We start from the raw sequence: 17,591 nt of genomic DNA on the forward strand, positions 1-17,591 counted from the left end.
AGTTTTGTCAGCATTTGGCATTTTCATTATTTTTTTATTTTAGCTGAGAGGTGTGTAGATGTCCCAACATAGGCACAATTTGCATTTCCTGTCTATGGGGTTGCACAGAGTCAGACACGACTGAAGCAACTTAGCAGCAGCAGCAGCAATGGCTAATGACATTAGACATCTTTTCACATGCTTATTTGCCATCTATATATCCTCTTCAACGACATCTGATTTTTTAATGTTGAGTTTTGATAGTTCTTTATATATTGTAGATATGAGTCCTTTGTCAGATTTGTGGTTTGCAAATATTTTCTCCCAGTCTTTAGTTTGCCTTTTAATCCTCTAAACAGGGTGTTAGAACAAGATGTTAATGAAGTTCAATTTGTCAAATTTTTTTCTGTTTTTGGCATCATGTCAGGAATGTGTTCACTTTATGACAATTTCTTAATCTGTACATTTACAGTTTGTGCCTTTCTCTATATATATTATACTTTTTATGCTTCAGTTTAAAATTAAATAAAAAGCTAAAAATATTTAAAGACCCTCAATAAGGACTTTCCTTGTGGCTCAGTGAATAAGAATCTTCCTGCCAATGCAGGGGACATGGATTTCATCCCCGGTTTGGGAAGATCCCACATGCCACAGAGCAACTAAGCCCATGCACCACAATTACTGAAGCCCATGCACAACTACTGAGCCTGTGTGCTGCAACTACTGAAGCCCACATGACGAAAGCCTGTGCTGGGCAACAAGAGAAGCCACCACAATGAGAAGCCTGAGCACCACAACGAAGAATAGCCCCCACACCCTGCAACTAGAGAAAGCCCACACACAGCAACCAACACCTAGTGCAACAAAAAATGAAGAAATAAATGAATAAAACCCCTCAACAACATGTCAATTCTCTCCAAATTGGTCTATAGATATAATGCAATTTCTTTCAAAATACCAGCAAGATATGTTCAGGCACAGGAAAGCTTATTCTAAAATGTGTATGAAAAGGCACAGGCCCTAGAATAGATAAACAATTTTGAAAAAGAAGACTGGGGTGGGAGGAATAACTATTTGATATTAAGGGTTACTATATACAACAATTAAAATAGTGTGGTATTGGTGTAAGTATAGACGCATAAGATTAATGGAATAGAATAGAGATTGCATAAATAGACCCACACAAGTATGGCCACTTGAATTTTTACAAAAGGGCAAAGGTAATTCAACAGAGAAAGGACAGTTTTTTCAACAAGCAATGTTGGTACAATTGAACACTTCATAGGCAAAAAAAGAACTTTGACCTAAACCTCTTACAGTATACAAAAATATCTCAAAATGGATCATAGGTCTAAATGTAAAACATTTTTAAAAGATAACATAGGAGAAAATTTCCATGAACTAGGGTTAATCAAAGAATTCTTAAACATAACAATCCATAAAATAAGTAAAATTGATAAATTGGAATTTATCAAAATTAAAAACTGTTGCTCAGTAAAAGGTACTGATAATAAAAAGATAAGCTAAGACTGGGAGAAAATATTTGCAAATCACATATCCAACAAAGAATTTGTATCCTAAACATATAAAAAGCTCTCAAAGCTCAATAGTAAGCAAACAAACCAATAAAAAATGTCAAATGATTTCAACAGGCACTTCACCAAAGAGGAAGTATAAGATGGCAAATGAGCACAAATGGAAGCACTGTGTTGTGTGTAGTAGCCCTTTTGTTCCTCATTATTAATCCTAAAGTCCTTCCCTCCCTCATCCCTCCCCCTTGGCAACCACAGGTTGTTCTCTACGTCTGTGAGTTTGTTTCTGTTTTGTGGGTAGGTTCATCTGTGCAATATTTTAGATTCCATAAGTGATACCATATAGTATTTGTCTTTTTCTGACTTACTTAGTATGATAGCCTCTAGTTGTATCCATGTTATTGCAAATGGCATTATTTTGGTTTTTTATGACTAAATAGTATTTCATTATATATATGTACCACATCTCTTTTATCTATTCATCTGTCAATGGACATTTAGGTTGTTTCCATTTTCTGGCTACTGTGAATACTGTTACTATGAACATAGGTGGATATGTATCTTTTTGTTTTTTAACTATTTATTTTAATTGGAGGCTAATCACTTTACAATATTGTAGTGGTTTTTGCCATACATTGACATGAATCAGCCATGGGTGTACATGTGCTCCCCATCTTGAACCCCCCTCCCACCTCCCTCCCCATCCCATCCCTCAGGGTCATCCCAGTGCACCAACCCTGACCACCCTGTCTCATGCATCAAACCTAGACTGGTGATGTATTTCACTTATGATAATATACATGTTTCAATGCTATTCTCTCAAATCATCCCACCTTTGCTTTCTCCCACAGTGTCCAAAAGTCTGTTCTTTACATCTGTGTCTCTTTTGCTGTCTCGCATATAGGGTCATCGTCACCATCTTTCTAGATTCCATATATATGCGTTAATATACCGTATTGGTGTTTTTCTTTCTGACCTTTTTGAATTATAGCTCTGGGTATATATCCAGGGGTGAGACTGCTGGATCATATGGTGATTCTATTTTTACTTTTCCGAGGAACCTCCACACTATTTCCCACAGGGGCTGCACCAAGTTACATTTCCACCAACAGTGTAGGAGGGTTCCCTTTTCTCCACATTCTCTCCAGCATTTATCATTTGTGGACTTTTCAGTGATGGCCATTCTAACCAGTGTGAGGTGGTATCTCATTGTATTGACAGTTTTGATTTGCATATCTCTAATAATTAGTGATATTGAGCATCTTTTCATGGGCCTACTGGGCATCTGCATGTCTTCTTTGGAAAAATGTCTATTAAGATCTGTTCATTTTTCAGTTGGATTTTTAGCATTTTTTGTTACTGAGTTGTATGAGCTATTTGTGTATTTTGGAGATTAAGCCTTTGTCTCTCATACCATTTGCAAATATTTTCTCCCATTCTGTAGGTTATCTCCTCGCTTTTTTTTTTTTTAATGGTTTCCTTTGCTGTTGTGTGCAGCCATCTTTTAACCATGAAGAAATATCCCAAAGAGAAAGCTAACACATACAGAAGAGAGCAGATCTGAAAAAATCAGAACCAAAGCTCTGATGAAACTGTGCCTAAAATCCACATACTTTTAAACTTTTCCATTACATAAGCCAATGTCCCATGCTTGACTTGCATTTTCTGTTACTTGGAACTTAAAATATCTTTGTGTCTGCCATTCACATTATCAAAGTCAATATCATTCAAGACTTAAGTCCTCTCACCTCCAGGAAATTTTTCATGGCTGTTAACGGTTCTTCCTCCCTTTTTCCTTTGAGCTCCTCCAGTCCCTCCAAAGTCTGAGCCACTTGCTTTATCTCTTCCTTCTCCACCCACCTACACACACTCCAAACCCCCACAGAACTTTTGTGCTGTTTTATCTCATTTTCCATCCTTTCCTCTGTTATAGCACTGACCCTGGTACAACATGCAACATCTGTTACATAGAATTGTGACTGTTTCTGTCTTCCTCACAAGATTGTTAGTTCCTGGGGGCCTGGCAGTCCCTTGACTCAATTTCTCTCTGCCTCACCATTTCATGCATTGATGAGGCCCAGGAAGGGGAAAGGAGGGAGGCTGAAAGGCATCTATCCATTCAAGCTTGTTTAGTAAAGCCTGTGTATCCCCCATGACTACCTGCCTTTGTGATTTTGCTGAAAAGGGAAGCCATCCAGTTTCTCTCCACCTGGATCATCTATTTTCAAATCCTATCCTTTCAAACAAGGCCTACCTACTGTGGAAGGGAGAAGGGCTGTGACTGGAAAGAAACATGTGGGAACTTTCTGGGTGGATGGTAATGTTCTGTGTCTTGATAGGGGTGTTGATTACACGGGTATATATACATTTATCAAAACATGAAATTATACTCAATTTATATGCACTTCATTGTGTGAATATTTTAGCTAAAAAAGAATCACAAACATATTGAACTCTAGTTTATGGCATGCATGCAGAAGTGTTTAAGAGAATGTGTACAGGTATCAAATTTTGAAATGCATAAAAACAAGATGGGCTGATGGACAGATAGAGGGATGGATATAATAGATATATTTGACAAAGCAAGTGTAGTAAAACACTAATTGTAGAATCTAGATGGTAGATATACGGGTGTTCACTGTACAATTACTTTGACTTTCTGAACGTTTGAAAATGTTATAGTAAAATATCAAGGGGAAAAAAGGGAGGGGTGGGTTAACACCTCTAGTATCTTCATAACCACTGCCCTGGGTTAGACCTCACTGCATCTTAACTGGAATCTTGCAACCACCTTCACACTGGCCTCCACACTATGTGCTTTTGTCTCTCCCCACTCCAAGGATCACCAGAAAAAACATCCTGAAGCATAAACTGGACCTCTACGATCATGTTCCTGCCAACCTCTTCAGTTTCATCCCCCAACATGTGCCATCTAACCCCAGCCTGTATACCAACCCAACTCAAAAGCTTATAGTTCCACCTACACGCCAAGATGCTTTGATTTTCTCCTTTTGTTTATAATGCTATTGCAACTCATTCTTCTGCCTTCTCTTGCCAGGTGAATACCCTTCAATAGTTAATTCAGGTGTTCTTTCTTGAAATCTTTCCTGATCCTCAGACTGGGTTTGGTCTGCTTCATGCTCTCATATCATCCTATACTAATTTGTAACATAGTATTTATCCTAGCATTGCTATATTTGGATTTCCAAGTCTGGGTACTAAACCACATACATGCTCCTTAGGATCAAGTCCTCCAAAGGCATGTACAGGGCCTGACACAAAAGCTTTGATAAATCACTGTAGAATGGAACCAATGATATTGAACTGGCATGGATGATAATCTAGCACCTTCCAACAACTTTGTCATAGATTTAGTTGTATTTCCTCTAAAAGAGTGTAAGGCTCACTGTACTAATTAACTCAGTCATCTCTCTATGTCCTTAAAATATGTTCCTCATGAAGCCAACTTGATTTCCCACTGCAGGTTGAAATATTCTCTCCAATTCCCTTAAGGCTTACTTTCTCTGTAATCTTTAAGATTACAGGCCTTGTTGGTAGTGGTTGTGCTCAGTCACTCAGTTGTGTCTGACTCTTTGTGGCCCCATGGACTGTAACTTGTCAGGCTCCTCTGTCCATGGGATTCTTCAGGCAAGAATACTGGAGTGGATTGCTATTTCCTCCTCCAGGTGATCCTTCCTGACCCAGGGATCAAACCCATGTCTCCTGCATTGGTAGGTGGATTCTTTACCACTAAGCTACCTGGGAAATACCCAGGCATTGTTGGGCACATTTTAATTGGGGAAAATTAAACTTGATTTACCTGAATGTCAGGCATAGAATTAAGTTGTTTAAAGACACTGATAGGGTTAACAACACTCTCAACAATCCTCTATCTTCATTTTTATAAATGATGAAACCGAGTCAAGGAAACATGAAGCAACCTGCTCAAGATCCCATAACTGGCAGAGTTGGAATTGAGTCATTGGTTTTCTCAACTCCCAGGCAGATCCTCCTTCCATCATAGCCCATTGTCTCAGGTTGGGCCAGGTATGAAAAACCTTGAAACTCATGTGTAAAGAGCAGTGGAAAGCCATAGATGTTTTTATGCAGGAAGAAATGAAAAAATGAGGACTTTTGGGAGATAACCCTGAAAAGTTGTGTATGACAGAATGAGATAGAATATGACAGAGGCTTGCTGGACTCCTGACAAGGAAAATATAAAATGGATATTGTATCTCTCTTACCACATTCATTGTTGAGTGCTGGCAAAATGTTGTGGTCCTATAGGAAAGGAGAACTTTCTTGAGTTAAAGCTGAAAATTGGGATAAAGAAGTGCAACTTCTATCTCTTGTGTTGTATGAGTGGCTGACTCCATGGGTCAGCCTCCTGGAAATGACCTGGAATATCCACCCTTTATGAGATGCAAAAGTCCAGAAAAAGGTCAGAATCAACTACAGAATTGGGTGAAGGCTTCCTTAGGGGAGTGGCATTTGATAGGGCATTAGAAGATGGTACCCTCCCCATGCTTCTTTCAGTAAAAAGAAAGGATCTTTTTAAAAGGCGAGTTGAATCATGCCATTTTCTGCTTAAAACCCTTTAATGGTTCTCTGTCATTCACAGGATACAGTTAAGTCTTTGGACAAACATCAAATTATATATCCTCCATTATCTGAGGTTTTGAAATTAATATTGCGCCAAAAAACTAATCAATTTTGATCATATGACTTCTCAAACTACACATTCCCTCTTGGAGACGGAGACTCTGTATGTTCCCCTAGATGAAAATCACAGCTACAGTTATACTAAATTGCCTGTCCTCTATATGCATGTGGGTTTTCTTTTTTTTTTGCCTCCACTTCTGTTTTTTATTCATGGTATTGCCTTAGTTTGGAATATTCTTCCCACTGTTCTCTGCCTGACTGGCTACTTAATTTTCATCCTTCAGCTTCAAACATCCCACCCACCCTCCCCCTGCCCACCTCTCCCCCCACTCTGCCCCCAGAAAGGAAGCCTTGTCTGAACTCCCAGCTTCGCTGACCAGCATCCTGTGCTCATCTCTATCACCACACTGTACCATATAGTGCTCTTCTCCTCCACTCAGTTTACTGGAGAGCAAATGCCATTTCAGTCAACTGGTGGCTCAGATGGTAAAGCATGTGCCTACAATGCGGGAGACCTGGGTTCGATCCCTGGGTCGGGAAGATCTCCTGGAGAAGGAAATGGCAACCCACTCCAGTATTCTTGCCTGGAAAATCCCATGGATGGAAAAGCCTGGTAGGCTACAGTCCATTGGGTCTCAGAGTCTGGACACGACTGAGCAACTTCACTTTCTTTCACTTTCTGGTATGAACAAGGTCTTGATGGAAAGGGAGGAGTCCATGTACTTGAGGCAGAGAATACAACACAGGCAAGCAGAAGTGTGTGTGTACTAAGGACAGGTCAGGACTAGAGATTCAGTTTGGGCATCACAGCATCCAGGAAGTTTAGGAGTGACAATGCATTAGAGGGCTTCAGAGCTGAGATAATTCCATCTGACAAATGTAGAAACTGGTATCAAGACAAGCAATCTCCCCCAAATTACTCAGTTAGTCATTGAGACGGCAGGCTCTTAGTGACAAGTTCTGTGCACTTTTACACTTCACACTGGAGAGAAGACTGAAGTTGGGTGCTCTTGTTTTCTTTCCATTTTTCAGACAGAAGCCTCTTATCTGCTGGTACCTCTTATCCTATGAGAGAGTAAGGTGACCAAGACTCTTATCTGCTAATCGGAGGCTAGTGACAGTGCTCTGTCCCCTTACTGGAAAGGGTGGGGTGGGAGTTGGTGACAAAAAGAACCCAGCCCACCATTCCTGCAAGGGCTCTAAAATCCCTCCTCTTCCCTGTTGCCTTTCTACCAGGAGACACAGTTCCCCATGCTCCAGACAAGAACCTTCTCTATCTAAATCCTGCCCAATGTCAAGATTCATACTGGGAAAGCTGGAGGGGGGGACAGTCATTTAACTAGTAGGTGCTAAACCCAGCCAGCCATACCCTAGCGACACAGAAGCAAAATCTCCAAGATAAAGAAATCTTGATTGGGTTCAAACTTCTTTTACAGTGACCCTCAGACAGTAAGCAGCCTGCCTTTGGTCACAGAGAGAGTCCAGGTGGTGGTAAATTTGGAACTGAGGCTTCCAACATCACCCCTGAGGCTCTCCTCAGGATACACTGTCAATGCTACATGGTGCACACAAATGCTCAATAAACATCTACTGGGTCACTGAGCTGCTAAAGATCTTCTCACATGATAAAAGGAAAGAACATGGATTTTCAAGTCAGGCAGATCCTGCTATGGAAGGCCAGTGGCAAGCTTCAGTCACCTTCACTGTAAAATAGGGCTAATAACTATCTCCTGGGGTTGTCAATGAAGATTAAATGACATATCCCAGGTAAAATCCCTAGCCCAACCCTTGGCACAGAAAAGGCACTTAAATGGTAGCAGTTATCAGTGAGAGGTGCTAGAACAGAGTGATAGGAAAAGAACACAGAGTGTGGAACCAGGTTGGCTCCACTTTGTAAGATGTGTGATGCCAGAAGTTTCTTTTGCCTATTCCTTCATCAGTAGGATGAAGCTATTGGAGACGATGAAATGAATATAAATAGAATGCTAAGAGCAATGTCTAGCACAAGGAAATAAGCATGATATGCTAGCTCTAATAATTATATCCTTTGCAGTGGCCCTAAACACAGTAATCAAGTGCAGTCTGGAGAAGCATGTCAGAGAGAGAGAAGGGGAATAAAAAATAAAACCCCCACAACTCCACATTCACAGAAAGAAGATACAGGTATAGCCAGTAAAAATAGAAGCTATGGAAAGCCTTCCCAACAAACTTGTCAGGCCCCTTTGAATTGTTGCACGCTTTTCTGCTCACTGTACTTTTGATTATCTGTTTTTGGTGTATGAACTGTGTCTCCTGTGAGGGCAGGGATCCTATCCCATCACCACCTCAGGTATAAGGCTGGGCACTAGGGAAGAGCTGAGTTGATGGAAGAGACAGACGGAATGTGAAGAGAAGGCAATACTCCTGGGCCCCAACACACCACCACTCCCACCACCACCACCAAAAAAAAATAAAAATAAAAAAAGAATGCCGAGCAAAGCAATTGCCAAGATAAATCACTTTTATCTCTATAGGAAAAGAAGGATCAAAAAAAAAATATAAATTACATTAGTAACACAACATAAGAAAAAAACAGGGGAAAAAAAACAACAGAGATGTCTGTATGATGCTATTCTAACCTGTTTATAAAAAGGCCCTGCATCAGAAATTCACAATCCTACCCACTTCTAAAAATATATTTAGACATGTACAGAAGCGGTGGGTTTGTTTTTAAATTGCTTTTCTGTAAAAATATATTAAAGGTAAATAGAAATCCTCTCTCCCTGCCCCCTTTCCAACCCCCAGCTTTGTGCTGGGGATTAGAGACCAGAGGTAACTCTCTCACCATGTTCTAAACCTTGGTTATGGCCACTCCCAATCCCTTCCCAACTCACTTAGAACCTGAAACATTAAAAAAAAAAATACACTAGCCTCTTTGGAAAAGCATAAATCTGAGGGTAAACTTGCTTTTCATTTAAAACACAAAACAACAAACAGCAGGCTCTGAGAGCCCAGCTAAATTAAACAGAAACCCAGTCAAACTGAGGTTGGGTTTCAGCTCCACAGAAACTTTTAACAAAGAAACAGGGGAAAGAGGCCTGGAACCAGGGGGAATATGCTAGTAATTAGCTGCCTTTGAAAGAGCAAGGGGAGGAGGTTGTTAATGGGCAGAAAGGCTGGGGTCCTGGTCTTGGTTACAGCAGTCAGGGCCTAGTCAGGCAGTTGCCTACAGAAGAACACAGGCTGCCCTCCTTTCCTCCCGTCACTACCCTCTGTTGCTCTGAAATCCCCAAGAAAAGCAAAGCTGGGCAGAAACAGAGGGGAAGGGAGTGGTAACCCCAAGTGCTAGGGGGGAGGTAGCCAGGCTTTTCTGCCTTTGGTGTGACTAGATGGAGGACTGCTTGGCCCCGGGGTCCCAAAAGACAGAAAAGGCAAATGGGGCTAAGGGACCCCTGATTCCAATGAAGGAGAGTAGATGTGGGGCTGTGGAGAAAAGAAAGACAAAATGGTGACATGAAGATGACTAAGGAAGCCTCACATATTCCCTGCAGCCTGCATGGTAGCTGTTAGGTTCCCCAGAAGCACTGGGAAAACTGAGGTGACATTAAAGTGGGGGGTAGAGGACAAGGAAGTACTCCACTTGGGTAGTGCCAAAAATGGAGAGAGGGAGACATTCTCCATTCAGTCCAGGTCACCAGGGAGGGAAGACAGGTGGAGGTGGAGGGAGCTGGGGGAGGGCCAGGAAGGGGGTGGGCTCTGTCTGGACAATAGAAACATTCACAAAGGGAAGAGAGGGTGGGAGGACCAGATGATCTGCTCCTTTACAGAGGGGCATCACCACTCCTACACTCAGGGTTCTGAGTGACCCGTCAGCACTCTGTTTGAGCATCTACCTGACATCTGGGAGTACAGAGCCCCAGGAGTAAAAGTGTGAGTTCTGTAGCCTTCTTTAGACCAAGACCTCAAGGTGGGGAGAGAAGCAGGGAGGCTCCTGATGGAGAACCCGAGATGAACTGTCCTGCCACATCCTCTCCAGAAGGTCCAGGCTGTGCTCCGTGGTTTAGGTGAAGGGATCAGGCCATTGAGCATGGGCTATCTGCTTCAGTGGCAGATGCTTTCAAGCTTCTGGGAGATGGTTTTTGCCTTCTGGTGCCCAGCCAAAGCTTTGTGGATAATGTTCTGCAGGACCTCAAACTCCAGGCAAATCCCTGGAGCTCACCTTGGGAGAGGTGGCTTTGTCTATAGTCACCCAAAAGTAGCTTCCTCCAACAGGCAACAAAGTCTCAACCAAAGTCTTGGGTGTTGGTCCTGTCCCCACCTTGAAAAGTGACAGGAATCTTTCTTCTTTCCAAAGATGAATGAAGTCAGTCCATGGGCTTTCTAGGCCACCCTGGAAATGGGGCAGTAAGAAGACTCTGGGCCCTCCTCTTTATTTCCATGAAGCATTTGGCAAGAGGGGGCTGAAGCCAGAGCCTTCTCCCAGGAATGAGTCTTGAGTGAGACACATCCACTGGGCTGAGGGGATGAAGGAGAATGGGCAGAGATGGGTAGGCTTCTGGAGACAGGGCTAGAGCTGCAGAAAGTGTTGAGCGCTGGGCCTCCCACTTCATGACCAGGGAAACACCAAGGGGCCCAGGCTCACCTCATGCTTCTTCTCACTCTGCCTTCCAGCTTTAAGTGGGGATGAGAGTAAAGGGCAGACAAGGCTGGTGAAAGGGAAATGGATTGGAGTAGCAGAGAGAGGATTCTAGTCAGCTGGAAACCTCTCCCATTTATCTGCTACTCAGAGATATGGAAAAGAAAGGCAGGATGCTCTACTGGAAGTGGGGAAGGGAGTCGTGGGAGTAGGTGAAGGGGCCCATGGGGAGAGTCCATGCCCTTGGTCAGTTCCAAGAAAGCAGGACAATGCGCCTCAGCACCTTGTCCGGGGCAGGTAGGATCCAGGAGTGCCCCGAGAGTTGACAATGGAGAAGGCAATGGGGGTGAAGGGGTGAGGGGCAGAACACAAAGGAGCTCACAGAAGCAGTTTGCCATTTCTGTGGATTTTCAGGATACGGCCGAGTCTCTGCTTTGCTGTAGCCAGGCCCTTTTTGGGACGCTTTCCTGTGGGGGAAAGGAGAGGTAAGCAAAGGCTATGGCAAGGGTGATGGCAGCAGCTCCAGAACCAACTGTCCTTGAGCCATCCCCATCCTGTTCCTCTGCCCACAGAGCCTCTCCATCCTTATGCCTGGCTCCAGGACCATCTTGGGCCAACAAGCCCTCCTTAGTTACTTCCATCCAACACCACATGCTTTGGCTGTTCCTTCTTTGACCTCCTGCAGTGGCTACAGACTTTCTGGTTACTCTGTCTGATTCTTTTTCCCCACTGATTTCTTTAGTCCCAATCATTTTCCTTCCTAAATTCTGCAAGGAGGTGATTGTGCCTCCCCATCCTCTTATCCTGCCCAGCAGGATTGAACAAGTGCCTGGTTAGAGATTATAGCTAGTGTCTCTGAAGTTGCCACTCCCAGGGCCTTGCTTCATTAGAAACCCCTATCCTCATCACCCCAATGCTACACCAATCTCATCACCCTTGAGCTGTGTACTCTCAGAGCCAAAGTGAGGAAAAGGAGAGCTTGAACCCTCCCCATCCTTTTCCCCCACATCAAACCACCTCCTATGTCCCATGTGAACTCTTCCATATTTGATCAACTTATCCCCTCCTTCATTCCCTCTGCCAGAGCCCTTAGCTTCACTTCACTACAGCTTGGACTTGTGTATGCATCTCCTTCCTAGACTTCCCACCTTCAACTCACCCTCCACTTTGGCACACCAGAAAGATCTTTCCAAACTCATATCTGAGTTAATCTCTGCTTAACACCAATGTCTCTTCATGAACTATGAGGTCAAATCCAAGCATCTTAGGTTGCCCATTAGTGTCCCTCCTGGGTGTTTTAATTTACCAGAGTGCTTAGGGTTTGAAGCTGGTGATCCTAAGATCTCTCTCAGTTCTATAACCATGTGGCAGTTATACCTTGTCCTGCTTGATTGCTCTGGGAGCCAACTGAAGGGCGCCGCTGGGTCAGGAAGACACCTGGGGCCATGGGTGTGGTACTGCGATTTGCTTGGGCCATGCCAAAGGCATTGGGACGAGCAGTATACTCATGGTCAGCAAGACTTCCTGAGAGCGCTTCTTGTTTAGGCTCAGGAGGAGGCAGGGGTGATGAGGAGGTGAGAAGCTGGGGTGTAGCAGCCAGAGTTGGGGCTGGTACTGCCATGCTGAGATTGGGCTCTTGAGGGCGAGGCTGTTCTACCTCCTTCAACAAAGGCTTCTTCTTGATATATTTCTTTTTTTGGGCCTTCTGTAGCTCCTAAAACACAAGCCAAGTAAGAGGGGAGAATTTAGGAATGAATAAAAGAGAAGAAAATTCCCCAGAAAGTAAACTAGACAGTGGTCAGTATGGTTCCCCCCCAACTACCCTGCTTAGCTTGGATGTATTTACATACAGCACACAGGCCTTCCAATACTGCAGGTCCTTTAGTACCATCCATTCTTCATTCTTCACTGCTACTAATTAGTACAGTGGCAACAGAAGGGTAAATGAGTTTAGAAACTTGGGTTTTGGTCCTAGCATTGCCATTTATGAGGTGGACCAAGGACATGCCTAATAATAATAGCTAAATTTATGCTAGCAGCTGAGGCATTTTGAATGTTTGACCTCATATAATCCTTAGAACAGCCCTGAGAAGGAAAATTCCTGTTTACACATGAGAAAACTGAGGTACAAGGATATTAAGTAACTTAAGCCCAAAGCCTCACAGCTAAAGAGTTGTTGGGTTCAGGTTTCAACTAGGTATATTAGAACACCCACCCTGCACACTTCTCAAAATGGGACATCTGCAAGTGAAAGAGCAGCAGCTTTGGAATGAGATAAATTTGGGTTTAAATCTATGCTTGTAGTCCCTAATTTGGATGACCTTGGTCAAGCTACTAACCTTTCTGAAATTCAATTGCCTCTGTAAAATGAGCAAAACAATAGCTGTTTTTTAGGGTTGTTGGAAACATCAAAAAATATAAAAACACATAGCAAATAATAGGTACTCAGTAAGTGGTAAACTATTATTTTATCTTCATCTCTTACATCTTCTTTCTGGTCTTTTTTTAAATTTATTTAATTTAATTAGAGGCTAATTACTTCACAATATTGTATTGGTTTTGCCATACATCAACATGAATCCACCATGGGTGTACACGTGTTCCCCATCCTGAACTCCGCTCCCACCTCCCTCCCCATACCATCCCTCTGGGTCATCCCAGTGCACCAGCCCCAAACATCCTGTATCCTGCATCGATGTTCATTGCAGCACTGTTTATAATAGCCAGGACATGGAAGCAACCTAGATGGTCTTTTTTTTTTTAAATAAAGGACAGTCCTTCAGGTTGCTGCTGCTGCTGCTAAGTCACTTCAGTCGTGTCCGACTCTGTGTGACCCCATAGACGGTAGCCCACCAGGCTCCCCCGTGCCTGGGATTCTCCAGGCAAGAACACTGGAGTGGGTTGCCATTTCCTTCTCCAATGCATGAAAATGAAGTTGCTCAGACATGTCTGACTCTTAGCAATCCCATGGACTGCAGCCTTCCAGGTTACTAGATCTTAAAATATCAATTTTGGATGGAAGGGATGAATAAGGAGTTGTGTCACTTCTTGCAATATATTAGGTATCACCCATCCATCCCACTATAGATATACTATCCAGTGTGTAGTGAGTACCTTTATAATGAGTACCCGGACCCCTGAGAACCTGGAAAAGTGGTACTGGGAGCTTGTGAACAACTTCACCTTCTGAAATGCTACACAGCCACACAGACCAACTCAGTGATTACATTTCTTTGCCTTCTTTTGGCAACACAGGCCTATTCCTGCCTTTGGAAGATCTGACAGGCTGTGGCTACCATAGGAATTTCTAGGGCACAAGAATAATAATATTAGTAATACATGCCAAGCACTGTTCTATAATTTAACTCATTTAATACTCATATGAAACATGAGAAAGAAGAATTATAATTTCAATTTTATGAGCAGAAACTGGCACAGAAAGATTAAGTCATTTTCCAGTTCTCTTGCCTAGAGAACTCCATGGACAGAGGAGCCTGGTGGGCTATAGCCCATGGGGTCGCAAAGAGTCAGACATGACTGAGCAACTAACATACACACATACAGGAACAATAATGGGAGGGATGAATAAAGAGTTGTGTCACATAATCCCAAATTGGGAACCACCTGTCTTCAGAGTCTCTTTTCTCAGCCAAAGTGCTTGCTACTCCATCAATACCAAGAACTCTGTTTCTGATCCCATTTCTCTCATGTGAATCCAGAAATTATCTCTTCACACCTAGGTCACTTAAATTTTTCTACCTTTGTTGCTAATCTCCTTCTCATATATTCATCCAGATTCCCCCACAGAAGACTAATCTATCTTATGACAGGGCCACTTTTACCTTATCAATTCCTTTGTTCAAAAGGCCATTACCCAAGTACAAACTCCATGGCCTGACATTCATGGTCTTCCACAGTCTGGTCACTTATACCTAGCTAACCCGTAATGATAATGATGAAAAGTTAATGTGCCTATAGTACTTACTCTGTGGCAAGTGCTGTTCTCAGAGCTTTTACACATATTACCTCATCTAATCCTCAAATAGAGTCTATGAGGAAACCGAGGCACAGAGAAATTAAGTTACTTGCTTAAGTGAAAGGGTGAAGATTTGAACTCAAGCAGCTGGCTCTGGAACACATTTTTTAAACTCTATCTTACTCCCTTCCCCAACAAGAAGTCTATAATCCAGAAAGATCTGTTCATCCATTCATTCATTCTGTTAGTCAACAATGACTAAACACATGCTTAACATAGTAGGGATACCAAGTTAAATTAGACATGTCTCCACCCTTGAGGCCCTTACAGTTTAATAAGAAACACAGAAAAGTACACATTGTAAGTATCATGAGAGAATGCTATGGAAGCACAGAAGGCCACTGAAATAAACTGGTGGTGGATGGTGTGAAGGGGTGTTAGGTAAAGGCATCTAAAAGGGCATGATTCCCAATGTGCAGAGGGAACAGTTTGTGCAAAGGCACAGAGGCCTGAGACAATCTGATACACAGAATGAATATAAATACTGTAATGCAACAGTATGACTGGTATAAATGGCATACATGAAGGGCTGATATAAGGTCAGGGAGGAGAGGTAATCAGAGAGCAAATCAAGAGGGCCTTGTGTGCTGTACCAAGGAATTCCCTTATACTGGAATGCCTCCCTATCTCCTCCAAAAGTTTAGCCTGCAAAACCCTTCCCAAATTCAAAACCTCTTCTTTGAGGTCATCCCTGATGAACTCAACCAGAAGTGAGCTCCTCAGAAGGGACTAAGAGTAGTTTTTACAACTTTAATTAATTTGTTTATTTAAAGCAATCAAATCTCTCTCTCTCTTTTTTTTTTTTCAAATTACATCTTACATGGTACACATAACAGAGAGAAGTTCTGGACAAAGAATGGCCACTTGGCCTGGTTGGTTTCTGCTGGCTCCCATCAAAAGTCTCCAAGACATTTCCAAGTAACTCTAGAACTTCAAAGAACATCATATTAAAAAACATCATTCTATTAAAATTTAATTTAAATAGGATGTAATTACTGAATCATATAGACATTTAATTATTTAATTTTATTTAAATAGCACGTAACATGAAATTTGAAGTAAGAGGATATGAGTTTGAATCTTGTCTCCTCCATTTACTGGCTGTATTATCCTGGACTAGTCACTTAAAGAGAGCCTCATTTTCTTCACCTGCAAAATGATGAAAATGTCACCTACTGTACAGGGCTATTGGACAGATTACATGAAACATTGTACATGGAAGCACTTAACATAAAGCTGATGGTGAATAAATGCTCTAAGCTATACGATGTGGGATATAAGGGGATGTTGATAAGGAGAGAACCATTAAGACTCACCTCCAACTGCTTCCAGGTGGAGCACATTTAAGAACTTTGAAAACTATAACATGCTAGGAAGTCAACTTGATTCTAGGGCAAAACTTGGTGGGTGAAGCTTTCTTGGGAAGCAGAGGGTGAAGATCAAGGTAATAGGATCTGGTATAGAGGATGAGAAAAGCCTCTTTCCGAAAAAACAAAAACAAATTCCAATACTAATGGGAGACTGAGAAATTGAGTGTACTCAACTGAGTCACCTCCTCAGAGCTTCATCTGAAGCCAAATGCTCTCACCCAAGGACACCTGGTCCTTCCCATATGAGAGGTTTTTACACACCCAAGTGATATATGCAAGGGCTTTTCTCTGGCCCCTTATTTTCTTTCACTCTAAATCATGTCAACTGTGTGACCTATGGAAGTAGCTTTGCCATTTGGGATATGTAGGATATAGGAGAGAGCTGGAATACTGACATGGATAAAGATCACAATTTACCCACTTCCCAATGAGAACAGTGGGATCCTATCAGCCTGAAGGTCTGAGTTTTGAGACTCCAAGTCAAACTGTGATCAGTGGCAGAGCCATTGCCTAAGTGTCAGCACCTACCTGCTGGGCCAACTTTGCAGCTGCTGCAGCCAAGCCTGTCTCAATGGAAGCTACCCGGGTCCCCTCACGCACAGGACGGTCCTGCTTCGGTAAAGTTGGGGTCACACGGGCTGCAGAGAGAACAGGATGAAGACATTTATCTGAATGCCAATCATATTCCTGAACCCTGATCCCCCAAAAGGTGTCTCCTTAGTTTTCCTCCATTTAGCTTTTTACAAAGCCAGATTTTGCTTCCCAATGGGTAAAAAGCTAATTCATAAATGCCCAAGGTACACAAACCACACATTGATTAAAAGATAAAAGTTAATTTCCCTGAATTGGCATGTAAAGTTGTCCATGTTCTGCTCCCTACCTACCTCCCCAATCTTATTTCCTCTCCTATATCCTCAGCTTCTACAGACAGAATGGTTTCCTTATTATATATACCTCCAGAACACATACAGCTCATCCTATCCCCCTGTGCCCTCATCCTCACCATCCACACTGCCTGGAGTACCCACTTCCCTTTTGTCCACCTCTTTAAAACCTGCCCATTATTCAAAGGCAAGCCAAAATCAATCTTCTATGTAAAACATCTAGGGCTTCTTTGGCTCACACTGACCCCTCCCTCCTTTGAACTTAAGTACAACTCACTTAATACACAGCACATACCATCCTGTCTCATTCCCTAATGTTAATGTGTGCTATTTTGTCTAATAACCAGGCTATGAATTCCTGAAGAAGATCATCTTCTTGTAAAACCTTTTTTATAATGTCTTAACAATCCTGAATGAAAAAATAGTTATTCATCCCACATTTTATATAGGAATTGTATTTCAGGATACCCAAACAGCCCCAGATGATGAGCAAAAGCTCTTTACAGATGGCAG

The 17,591-nt window shown here is 42.4% G+C and overlaps 1 protein-coding gene across 9 annotated transcripts in view; it reads right to left on the reverse strand.

Annotated features, from left to right (window-relative positions):
* Positions 1-8,655: 8,655 nt before the first annotated feature.
* PHF8 (PHD finger protein 8) overlaps positions 8,656-17,591 on the reverse strand; it is a 97,938-nt gene continuing 89,002 nt past the window's right edge. For 8 of the 9 annotated variants that reach the window (XM_005228232.5, XM_002700122.7, XM_010822016.4 and 5 more), the window contains 3 exons: positions 16,723-16,832; positions 12,166-12,502; positions 8,656-11,255 (listed from right to left, as the gene is read on the reverse strand). In XM_005228232.5, the coding sequence (XP_005228289.1) occupies positions 11,167-11,255; positions 12,166-12,502; positions 16,723-16,832 (536 nt within the window). In that variant the 3' untranslated portion in view covers positions 8,656-11,166. Of the gene's footprint in view, positions 11,256-12,165; positions 15,974-16,722; positions 16,833-17,591 lie in introns of those variants that run through there. The other variant, XM_059883788.1, reaches the window with a different exon arrangement.

Source organism: Bos taurus, chromosome X (assembly GCF_002263795.3).
Source record: "Bos taurus isolate L1 Dominette 01449 registration number 42190680 breed Hereford chromosome X, ARS-UCD2.0, whole genome shotgun sequence".
Taxonomy (NCBI): domain Eukaryota; kingdom Metazoa; phylum Chordata; class Mammalia; order Artiodactyla; family Bovidae; genus Bos; species Bos taurus.